This window comes from Myxine glutinosa, chromosome 12 (assembly GCF_964187855.1).
Source record: "Myxine glutinosa chromosome 12, kmMyxGlut1.1, whole genome shotgun sequence".
NCBI classification, from domain to species: Eukaryota; Metazoa; Chordata; class Myxini; order Myxiniformes; family Myxinidae; genus Myxine; species Myxine glutinosa.
The window spans coordinates 10,787,636-10,800,221 of NC_136272.1; the positions used below are offsets into that span (position 1 = coordinate 10,787,636).

General features: G+C 40.7%; 1 protein-coding gene across 3 annotated transcripts in view; it reads right to left on the reverse strand.

Annotated features, from left to right (window-relative positions):
* Nucleotides 1–1,956: 1,956 nt before the first annotated feature.
* The window catches only part of LOC137438225 (rho GTPase-activating protein 7), a 163,695-nt gene continuing 153,065 nt past the window's right edge, over nt 1,957–12,586 (reverse strand). For all 3 annotated transcript variants that reach the window (XM_068133301.2, XM_068133302.2, XM_068133303.2), the window contains one exon: nt 1,957–6,378. In XM_068133301.2, the coding sequence (XP_067989402.2) occupies nt 6,285–6,378 (94 nt within the window). In that variant the 3' untranslated portion in view covers nt 1,957–6,284. The remainder of the gene's footprint in view (nt 6,379–12,586) is intronic.

Below are 12,586 nucleotides of genomic sequence, written 5' to 3' on the forward strand. Positions count from 1 at the left end.
CTTCTGGCCATTATCTCAGGCACCTTTTGAGTTAGGAAGCTGACATTTGGACATGCCAATGACCAAGTGATTTGGCTGTAAAGGCTATTTTTGATTTATTGATTAATCAATTAATCGATTAATTATTTAATTATTCATTTAATGACAAAAGTTTTTTTAGTTTTTTTTTAGTTACAGATTCGGATGAAATGGTGGTGGTTTATGTGTTCTATTAGCGAATTGATTAATTATTATTATTTTTTATGATTATTATTATTCTTTTTTAATTATTAATCATTTATTTTTTTTCTTTCTCATACATGCCAATATCTCAGGCACCTTTTGAGTTACGAAGCTAATATTTGGACATGACAATGACCAAGTGATTTGTCTGTAAAGGGTATTTTTGATTTATTGATTAATCAATTAATCGATTAATTATTATGTATTGATTAATAAATTAATTCTTTAATTTTCTTATTAATGACTTGTTTAATTAAATTTTTAAAAGTTACATCTTCGGATGAACCACTAGTGGTTTCGTTGTGCTATTAGCGAATTGATTAAGAAAATATTTTATGACGATCTTTTATTGATTTTAATTATGCAATTAATCAATCAAATATTATGCACCTCTCCCTCCCAATGCAGCCTCTATGAGCTGCAATGCGGTATTGTCGGGCACCAGAGGCGCCCCGGCAATGCCGCGTTGGAGGATATTTAATTATTTGGTATGGGGGCGGTGTACTTTGAATGTATCTGTACTTGTTTCCTTTATTTCTGCTTCTCACTTGAGTTGTGGTCTGCAAAATGATTATCAAAGGACACATTACTCGTACCTTTGACCTTTGCCCTGTTGAATCTAACATTGAATCGGTTCATCCTTGTATTTCAGTGCATAAGTGTGTCAAGTATGGTTGAAGTCTTTTCGGTGGTTTGCAAGTTATTACAGTTACACCAATTTTCAATGAAAGGGAAATTGACCATAGGCCTTTGAACTTTTGAACCCAAAATTGAATCAGTTCATCTTTGTATCACAGTTCATCGTTTTGCCGAGTTTGGTCGAAATCCCTTCGGCGGTTCACAGGTTATCGTGGTAGCAGAAATCTGCTACTTTCAGCTAAAGGTCACGTGACCTTTGAATTTTGCCCCCAAATTTAATTAGCTCATCTTTGCATCAGAGCACACCTTTGTACCACGTTTGTTTAAAAACCCTGCAGTGGTTCAAGTTATTGCGGCAGCAGAAATAACCTACTTTCAGCTAAAAGTCGCGTGACCTTTGCCCCCAAAGTCGTATCTGTTCATCTTTGGATCTTTGCTCATGTATGACCGAGTGTGACAGGGAACCAATAATATTTTTTTTAATGAAAAGGATGGGAAGCAGGGTTGACTGTGGATATGAAATCTGCAGGATTTACATGAGCCTCAACCTTGTGTTAACAAAACGTTGTTCTCCAGTGAGATTTGCAAATTGACAAAATTGCCTCATGACCATGACCATAACCATTTTGGGTTCACACCTGACTGTGAAAAACTGAGTAGTTTTGCCTCCTATGTATAGACAGGATGGCCGAGAGATAAGCACACTCACTCTAAGCTGTCTAACCTGGGCTCGAATCCCGATCCAGCTATAAATTGTCATCCCAGTGTTTCACGGGCACTGTGATTCGTCAATGTGTGTGCCATCCCTCGGATGGACGTTAAACTGGCGTCTGCCAGTAGGGGAGGATGAATGGGGTGGACAAGATGGATACAGAAGGGAAAAACTGGAAATTTGGAAAGGGAGGAGGAGTGGGAGGATGGACCTGTCAATATGACTTGCGTAACAAAACCGTCTTTCTCCTGTTGAATTAAATTATTAAAAATAAAATTGTTCAATGTTGAAATGTTGACCAGCATTTACATACAGAACAGTGTAATAATACACATGGTGTAGTTATAGGATTTGGGGCTGATATCAGAGACTGGAACATCTAATGCTGAAAGAGAACAATGTTTAATGTGCAATGTGTACTTCAGATGTGACAAGGGTTCCCTTCAGTCCATGGGACATTCTTTCAAATGAAATCGCGTTCTTACAATCACAAGAACAAAATACAACTCACCATAAAAATATGTATCACATTTATATATGATATTCCTTCAAAAACATAAATGCAAAACTCCTAAAATATCACAGACAGTGCAAGTTAATGATTTAATATTGTCCTATATTTTTTGTTTTCTTTCATTTTAAAAGGAACAGTCGATAAAACATTAGTTTTAGCCCATCGTTCACGTGTGTGTGTGTGTGTGTGTGTGTGTGTGTGTGTGTGTGTGTGTATATACACACTACATGGTCAAAAGTATGCGGACACCCCTTCTAATTAGTGCATTCGGCTGTTTCAGCCGCACCCATTGCTGACAGGTATATATAATCAAGCACACAGCCATACACTCCATAGACAAACATCGGCAGGAGAATGGACCATACTGAAGAGCACAGTGACTTTCAACGTCACTGGAAAGGATGCCACCTTTCCAACAAGTCAGTTCATCAAATTTCTGCCCTGCTAGAGCTGCCCCGGTCAACTGTAAGTGCTGTTATTGTGAAGTGGAAACGTCTAAGAGCAGCAACAGCTCAGCCACGAATTAGTAGGCCACACAAGCTCACAGAATGGGACCGCCAAGTGCTGAAGCGCGTAAAAATCGTCTTTCTTCCGTTGCAACACTCACTACCGAGTTCCAAACTGCCTCTGGAAGCAACGTCAGCACAACAACTGTTCGTCGGGAGCTTCATGAAATGGGTTTCCATGGCTAAGCAGCCGCACACAAGCCTAAGATCGCCATGCACAATGCCAAGCGTCGGCTTGAGTGGTGTAAAGCTCACCGCCATTGGACTCTGGAGTGGAAACGCGTTCTCTGGAGTGATGAATCACGCTTCACCATCTGGCAGTCCGACGGACGAGTTTGGCGGATGCAAGGGGAACACTACCTGCCCAAATGCATAGTGCAAACTGTAAAGTTTGGTGAAGGGGGAATAATGGTCTGGGGCTGTTTTTCATGGTTCGGGCTCGGCCCCTTAGTTCCAGTGAAGGGAAATCTTAACGCTACAGCATAAAATGACATTCTAGACGATTGTGTGCTTCCAATTTTGTGGTAACAGTTTGGGGAAGGCCCTATCCTGTTTCAGCTTGACAATGCCCCCGTGCACAAAGTGAAGTCCATACAGAAATGGTTTGTTGAGATAGGTGTGGAAGAACTTGACTGGCCTGCACAGAGCCCTGACCTCAACCCCATTGAACACCTTTGGGATGAATTGGAACGCCGACTGCGAGCCAGGCCTAATCGCCCAACATTAGTGCCTGACCTCACGAATGCTCTTGTGGCTGAATGGAAGCAAATCCATGCAGTAATGTTCCAACATCTATGGAAAGCTATCCCAGAAGAGTGGAGGCTGTTATAGCAGCAAAGGGGGTGGGGGGGGGGGGGGGGGGACCAACTCCCTATTAATGCCCATGAATTTGGAATGAGATGTTTGACGAACACATATGGGTATGATGTTTGGGTGTCCACATACTTTTGGCCATGTAGTGTATATATATATATATCCGTGTGTGTGTGTGTGTGTGTTTGTTTGTTTGCTGCACTGGAAATACAACAGCACACTTGTTTACTGAAGAACCGTAGCTCGGATGTCTTCTTGGAAACCTCGGGACATTGTTCACAAAGTGTCGCTTTTATCATTTTGTAACAGTCTTTGAGCATGAGGACTGGCAGTTAATGGCTGGGGCTGACAAGATGGCCTCGAGGTATCCACACTTGCCTCCAAGTTGTCTAGCCTGGGTTCAAATCCTGACCCAGCTATAAACCGTCATCCCGGTGTTTCACAGGTAAGGAGAATCTGCTACTTTCCATCAATGTGTGTGTCGTCCTACATATGGACGTTAAACCGTGCGTTCCGTCTGCCAGCATTAATTGGTGGACATTAAACATTCCATGGTGTCCTTCGTGAAGTGTAGGCGAGCTATCGCCAGCACCATGAACAAATTACTAATATTCCTACCATAACCAGCAGAGATTCAGCATAGCGTGAGCGGCACAGCCGCACCCTCAGCCAATGAGGCTACTCCGCAGCCTCATGCTGTATACGAATGAAGAAGAAGTTAATTGTTAAATCTGATACTGTACTATTGGGAAATACACTGGAGAAGAGGGTGAAGGGGTGTGGTTGAGGAGGTTTAAAACATTCCTGCCTCCCCTCCCCTACCTTGCCTCCCCCGTTTCCTCCTCTGAGCCCCCCCCTTCCACCCCTCCACCTGTACCGCCTTCCCCTGCTCCCCCCCCCCCCCCCCCCCAATATTTTTACATAGTTCGGTGAGGTACTGCTTTAAGGTGTCCAGAGCAAATTGTCTGGCATGGACACGGTAGCAACATGTCCGATCAGACTGGCCAATTTAACCACCATAACATATATACCACCCCGAATGTGCACTCATGTTGAATTGAATCAGAGTTTACGTAAAATAAAATAAGTACTAAATGAGTCGTTTTTGTACGTTAGCAATTAGACAAGCAAACGCAAGTAAACGCATGAGGTGTGACGTCATGATAAAACTGCATAATTTTCACAAAAACAAACAATAGTCAGGTTCACTATGTTTTTTTCGTTCAAAATCACGGTAGATTAGCAAACCTATACATTTTTGGAAACGTTCTTACATGGAAAATCTGAAAATCAATGTTTACATTTGCCAATTCCGACCAATTCGATTCGACCAATTCGACCAATCGACCAATTCCATTTGACCAATTCGACCATTCGACCAATCGCTTCGATCGACCATTCGACCAATTCGATCGATTCGATTCGATTCGATTCATCGAATTCGATTCGATCGACCATTCGACCAATTCGATTTGCCAATCAATTTGACCGACCTTTGCTTGTGTGGAACGGACTGTGAAAACGATGCGGACTATATTGTCGGATACGACACACAGGACAGTGATGACGAACTCTAAATGGCATATTCTGTAATCGTGTATGTTTGATGCCATTGACTGCCTGTGTATATTTTGTCATTGACTGCCTGTGCAGATGTGAAGTTATACTGACTGCATGTGTATGTATGATTTTGCTGACTGCCTGTGTATGTTTGGTGATATGAATTATTGTGACACATTTTGATGTTATTAACTGCCTGTACAAAATGATAACATGTATTTGATTATGCAACTTATCGCGAATATAAAGACAGTATTTTGCAATTCAAAACCTTTGATTCGTGTCTTACCATTCCCCATAGCACTAATTTGATACTTTCATTGGATTCCTTGTCCCTGAAAATATAGGTTTAGTGTATTTTAAAAAGTTTTTAGGGTAATTAGAGGCAGAAATAGAACAAAATATGTATTTTACAGTGGCCATTTTGAAAAGCCAAAATGGCCGCCATACAGGTATCTCTCCAAATGTAAACATTTATTTTTAGTTTCCTTATGCTATAACCTTTCCAAAAATGTTTAGGTTTGCTAATCTTCCATGATTTTGAACGAAATATAATTTATTGACATGGTGAACCTGACTACAAACTCTTTTAACTGTAAAGGTGAGACTGTTCGCTCGAAGGTGATCACTTTCGAATCGCATGAACAAAGTTAAAATCACATCGGACTTTGGAACAAGTTCCTGCATTAACGGACATTCCTTCAAAGTCAGACAACACGCGGACACTTGTTGGACCACCTGTAAGATGCGCAATGAGAAAGGGAATAAAAACAGGTTATTGGTCAAATAGAAATTGTACCGATCGAAATGAATGAAAAAGAAACCCATTAAATGCTAGCAAGAAGTTCTTATAGGAAGGAAAAGAAACAGTCCATGAAAAAGGTGGCTTTTGCGGAACCACAGGTGAAACAGAAGTACAGGTGAGGAATGATGTTCCGTGGCTACTTTCATTGAGTCGTTGCAGCAACAAAAGCTGATTTCAGTCCAAATAAAGAGAATCATTTAATAAAAATAATTTTCGACCGAGATCAATAAAAATGAAAAACTTTGTTACAATATTAGGTAAATATATATATATATATAATCTTTGATAAGTTCCTTATTGTTGACAATTCCGCAATGTTGACGTTTGTTGATCCTCTCGGGTTCCGCACAACCCCATTCGTTCATGACCGTGACGGCAATCTTGGATGGGACCTGAAATTCCACATCGCGAGGATGTCTCAACGTTTCATCGCCAGGTGCCCAGGCTTGCTTCCTTCCTTCCGATTTGTTTTCTTTCATCGCACCCGGAGCGTGTCTCGAGCCAGCGGGACAGTCACGGGTCAGGAGAGAAGGAATCACGGATACGGACCAGCTCCGCCGCACAAAGGTGTCCGTAAACCTTCCTGTACCATTCCGCCTCACGACCCCTGCAAGGCAATGACATAGTCACTTCTTCATCTACAGACAATCAGCTGGATGTTGTTGCATCACCATTTTTTGGGGGGTTCCTAAAATTTTGGATCAGTAAAATTGTACCTAAACTCGGGGGTATTGTTATTAGCCTTAGTTTAGACATCGCATTTCGAGGCTTTAAACATATTTCACCCAAGAACCTTTTTTTTTTTTTGTATACAAGATCGAGGCTCGTGTAAGAGCTAACATTAATCACAAAAAAAACCAACAAACTGACACATAAAACATGATAAAGGGAGCGGGAGACAAGATGGGGAGAGAGAGGGAAGCACACAAGTATAACATTTGAGAGCAGGGACATCGAGAGATCTGTGGGAGGGAGAAGGCTTGAGGGGAGGAGGTGTGGGAAAGAGGGGGGGGCCACATTGGAAAAACCGAAAAACATTGCACCTCCATATCTCCACATGGACACTGCTAGAACTTCCAGGAAGGAAGTCGGAATTTCAAAAAAGTGGATCTGGGGTAAATTAATGGGGGTAGAAAAGATCAAGGTTTTGGATGGGGGAAGACGAAATTGCAAACGTTGCAATAAAAGATCCATAAAAAGGAACTTAACTGCAGGCAGGAACAGGCAATTAGGCCCATCAATGTTGTGCGATGGTTGCATCCATTTTTAAATGGATAAGTCAATCAAAGATTTCATTTTTAAATCTTGGGTATGACTCGGGCACTGTCGGGTTTGAAGCCCCTGACCAGGCCGACTCGGAGCAGATGCTCTAACCATTCTGCTGCCGAGTCTGGATGATGCGTTCAAAAGATGCAGAGGGTAGCATCGTCGTCTTTCTGATTTGTGTTGCCAACCTGCGAGAGGGCAACCAGGAAATGCCGAATGGAATTTTTTTTTTTTGGACGAAATCGAAAATTCGAGGCCGAGTAGTTGTGCGGGATCGTGTCTTGTATTCATGTGTCAAGGTTCATAACCATCAGCCACGGGACAAGGGAGGAGTAGTAAAAATAGCAAAAAGTTGACGGATGGACGGACAGACATCCGGACACCACAACCAATTTTATAGGTGAATCTATTGAAGAATCGAGATGAGAGGACCGAATAATTAATACCTGGACCTCAAATAACGTCGTGATTATTTATCCATAACTCGCTATTACGTCATCGAGATAAATATATATTTCTTATGAGATAAATTGATCCATTTAAAGTCATTTTCACTTCATGTTGTGGTTTTCAAGAACGCAAACACCATGTTAACCGAGGACCAAGTGTATCTTGGTTGGTCGTGTGTGGTATTCCGTCCGTCTGTTTTAAGTCAATCGCCTACAGGTCACAATTTTCATCCAAACTTCACAAAACTTCACCAAACGGCAGAGTTGGTCATAAGCAGGAAGTCTATTGGTTTTGAGGTCAAAAGGTCAACATAGGCCAAATGTCAATAAGTTATTTCTAAAATCCTCAATTTTCATCCGATTGACTTGACATTTGAAGAGGATTTGCATATCAGGTTAATAAATTAATTTAGCCACCAATTTTTTGGAGGTTAAGATAGGCCAAAAGGTCAACATAGGCCAAAGGTCAACAACTTAAGTGGAATTTCTAAAATCCTCAATTTTCATCCAATCTTCACAAAACTTCACCAAACGGCAGAGTTGGTCATAAGCAAGAAGTCTATTGATTTTGAGGTCAAAAGGTCAACACAGGCCATAGGTCAACAACTTAGGTGGAATTTCTAAAAATCCTCAATTTTCATCCGATTGACTTGACATTTGAAGAGGATTTGCATATCAGGTTAATAAATTAAGGCACCAATTATTTTGGAGGTTAACATGGGCCAAAAGGTCAACGTAGGCCAAAAGTCAATAACTCAAGTGGAATTTCTAAAATCCTCAATTTTCAGCTGATTGACTTGACATTTGAAGAAAATTTTCATATTAGCTCCCTGAATTCAACCAATTATTTTTGAGGTCAAAAGGTCAACATAAGCTAATTTTCTAAAATCGTCAATTTTAATCCGATTGACTTGAAATTTGAAGACGATTTGCGTATTTGGTCATTTCATTCAACCACAAATTATTTTTAAGGCTAGATTTGTTTGCGGGATTATGCAAGTATCCTGCTCTGCCAAAATTGAGGATTTTTCAAGTGCAGTATATGGGCAGGAACCCACAGAACAGATTTCTACGGAAAACCCTCTCTTTTTTTTGGGGCAGTGTAAAGGCAAAGAGGTGCTGCTTCGCATGCTCCCGAAGGCTTGTTTTAGCAACGTAAAGGTAGGGCATGGTGAATGTAAATACGACGGGTTAGACGATGTGTTCGGCCTGAACTGCATGAAGATCAAAATGCCGGCGGGTGGAGTCAGCCTTCTTACTAATGACGTATTTGTGGGTGGAGTCAGGGCAGGGGTCCAACCAATGGGCGGAAAGACAGAAACAGACGAACAGAAAACTGTCGCTACTTTAGTATATTGATTGGTTGGTCTTGTGTGTTATTCTGGATGTCTGTTTGTATGTCAACAGCCTACAGGTCAAATTTTTACTCCGATGTTCACAAAACTTCACTATCTAATGAAGCTAGCCATAAGCAAGAAGCCCATTGTTTTAGGTCAAAAGGTCAACATAGGCCAAAGGTCAAGTTCTTAGGTGGAATTTCTAAAATCCTCAATTTTCATCCGATTGACTTGAAATTTGATGAAGATTTGCATATTTGGACTTTTAATTCAACTGCTAATTATTTTTAAAGTCAAATTTATTTCAGGGATATCGCAAGTATCGTGCTCCTCGCGACGTCTTTCTTGTTAATTGACCAAACAAAATTTTTTGACAAGTATGTTGATCACTCCGGTTAGTGTGTTTGTCTGTCCGCTCACTTATACTTGCCTTCAGGTCACAATTTTAAGCCAGTCTTACGAAACTTCACCAAATGGTAGAGTTGGTGGTCCGACGGAATCTTATTTATTTTTGAGGTCAAAAGGTCAACATAGGCCAAAGGTCAACAAGTTTTATTCTAATTTCTAAAATCCTCAATTTTCATCCGATTTATTTGAAATTTGAATAGGATTTTCATATCAGCGAACTGAATTCAACCACCAACTATTTTTGCGGTCAACGTAGGCCAAAAGGTCAACATAGGCCGAATTTCTAAAATTGTCAATTTTCATCAGATTAACTTGAAATTTGAAGACTATTTGCATATCAGGTCGCTGAATTCAACCACCAATTATTTTTGAGATCAGCATCGGCCAAAAGGTCAACATAAGCCAAAGGTCAACCACTTTTTCCGAATTTCTAAAATCCTCAATTTTCATCCGATTGACTTGAAATTTGAAAAGGATTTACATATCGGCAAAATGAATTCAACCACCAACTATTTTTGAGATCAGCATAGGCCAAAAGGTCAACATAGGCCAAAGGTCAGCCACTTTTTCCGAATTTCTAAAATCCTCAATTTTCATCCGATTGACTTGAAATTTGAAAAGGATTTACACATCGGCAAAATGAATTCAACCACCAACTATTTTTGAGATCAGCATAGGCCAAAAGGTCAACATAGGCCAAAAGTCAACCACTTTTTTCGAATTTCTAAAATCCTCAATTTTCATCCGATTGACTTGAAATTTGAAAAGGATTTACACATCGGCAAACTGAATTCAACCACCAATTATTTTTGAGATCAGAATCGGCAAAAAGGTCAACATAGGCCAAAGGTCATCCACTTTTTCCAAATTTCTAAAATCCTCAATTTTCATCCGATTGACTTGAAATTTGAAAAGGGATTTACACATCGGCAAAATGAATTCAACCACCAACTATTTTTGAGATCAGCGTAGGCCAAAAGGTCAACATAGGCCAAAAGTCAACCACTTTTTTCGAATTTCTAAAATCCTCAATTTTCATCCGATTGACTTGAAATTTGAAAAGGATTTAAACATCGGCAAACTGAATTCAACCACCAATTATTTTTGAGATCAGCATCGGCCAAAAGGTCAACATAGGCCAAAGGTCAGCCACTTTTTCCGAATTTCTAAAATCCTCAATTTTCATCCGATTGACTTGAAATTTGAAAAGGATTTACACATCGGCAAAATGAATCCAACCACCAATTATTTTTGAGATCAGCATAGGCCAAAAGGTCAACATAGGCCAAAGGTCAGCCACTTTTTCCGAATTTCTAAAATCCTCAATTTTCATCCGATTGACTTGAAATTTGAAAAGGATTTAAACATCGGCAAACTGAATTCAACCACCAATTATTTTTGAGATCAGCATAGGCCAAAAGGTCAACATAGGCCAAAGGTCAGCCACTTTTTCCGAATTTCTAAAATCCTCAATTTTCATCCGATTGACTTGAAATTTGAAAAGGATTTACACATCGGCAAAATGAATCTAACCACCAACTATTTTAGAGGTCAAAAGGATGCTCTATTGAGTGCCATTCTATTTTGTTCTCCTTTGCCAAGTGTCGCTCTATGAGTGATTTTTCATTTGTTGTCTGTCTGAGAGGAATATCTCAATAAGTTATGTACTGATTCCGACGAAACGTGGTGGACAGGCTGGGTGTGTGGCAAGGATGAATTAATTCGATTTTTGTGAAGATCTGGATCCAGATCCGGCCTATCTGTGGGATACAAAACATAAACTGTTCAGCCCGGTGAAGGTATGCTCTCTAAGGAGTGTCCTGCTTGGTTGTTACTGCAATGTGTTGCAGCATGTACATACTGGCTTTGCTATGCTTACTTTAAAGTGAAACGGAAGATCTAATCATTCCGGAATTTTCACTTTACACTCTTGTTTATGTAATTTCTGGAGAGGTCGGCCATGTGTATTCCATGATTGGCTGTGAAACACACAAATGGTGTCACGCATGCCTTTTGGACCCAACAAAAATTCCTGGGAATGTCGATATGTTTCATTCATGAGTTTAATGGCATGTTGGAAGTTGTCTCCAAGTGCGTAGGGCGATGTTGATCAAATGTAGGAACTCCTAGTTTTGTTTCACTTTAAAACCTGTTCAAAGTGATCATGAAACTTCTTTCAAACTTACAAAAACACTATTATTAATAACTTTGAGAAAAACTGCTATGGACACAAGTAATCTGTTGAATGATCACAAGTTTGTAGATCATGTGATATAACCAGACCTGGTGGTGTATTGGTTGAAGAGAGTCCAGTCCTGGTCTGGCAGGTCGGTGGTTCAAGTCCTGACCAGGTCGTATTGAAACTTTAAAATGGTACTTGCTGCTTCCTTTCTTGACGTTCAGCATTCAAACAACAATAAAAGCTGGCAATACTAACACAGTCTTTCATAGGCCTAATCGCCCCTTCCTGCGTCGAATTTCCTTGAAAGGGAACCCATTACCTTTCCATGTATGAAATTGTTATTTTGATGTTTCTCTTCATCTTTTCTCTCTCATTACTTTACGTACATTTCAGTTTGTACAGACAAGGCTGGCAAAAGCTCATTGTATCGACACAACTTCTCATCAATGGAGACGTGTAAGAAGTTGTCATTTTTACCACTCTCTTCTGAGTTGTCCAGCTGAGGTTGAAATCCAGACCGAGCTATAAACTGCCATCCTGGGGTTTCATCAATGTGTGTGTCATCCATCGGGGTATTCGTTGGTGAGCGATCGCCTGTGACTACTCAGTCAAACGTCACACTGGACGGCCGATTCGTGAAAGACTTGGTCCAAAAACAAACTTTCCTCGGCCAACCGCACGACAAGGTGGGAATAATTGCGCCCATGAAAGAACAACAACAATTATTTTTCACAAGTTACGGCAAATTAATGATTTTGACTAATAAGAGGTGATATTAAGGTGAGCGAGGGCATTGCATCAGCTGGTGCACCATCCACTGGATGGCACGTTAAGCTGGGTGGTTCATCTGTGAGGATGGATTCTTCTCTGTTCTCTCTCATTCTCTCTCTGTTCTCTCTCTGTCTCTCTTCCTCTCCCTCGCTCTCTCTCTCTCTGTTCTCTTTCTGTCTCTCTCTCTGTTCTCTTTCTGTCTCTCTCTCTGTTCTCTCTTCCTCTCCCTCGCTCTCTCTCTGTACTCTTTCTGTCTCTCTCTCTGTTCTCTCTTCCTCTCCCTCGCTCTCTCTCTGTACTCTTTCTGTCTCTCTCTCTCTGTTCTCTCTTCCTCTCCCTCGCTCTCTCTCAGTTGTCTCTACCTCTCCCTCGCTCTCTCTCTCTCTCTCTCTCTCTCTGTTG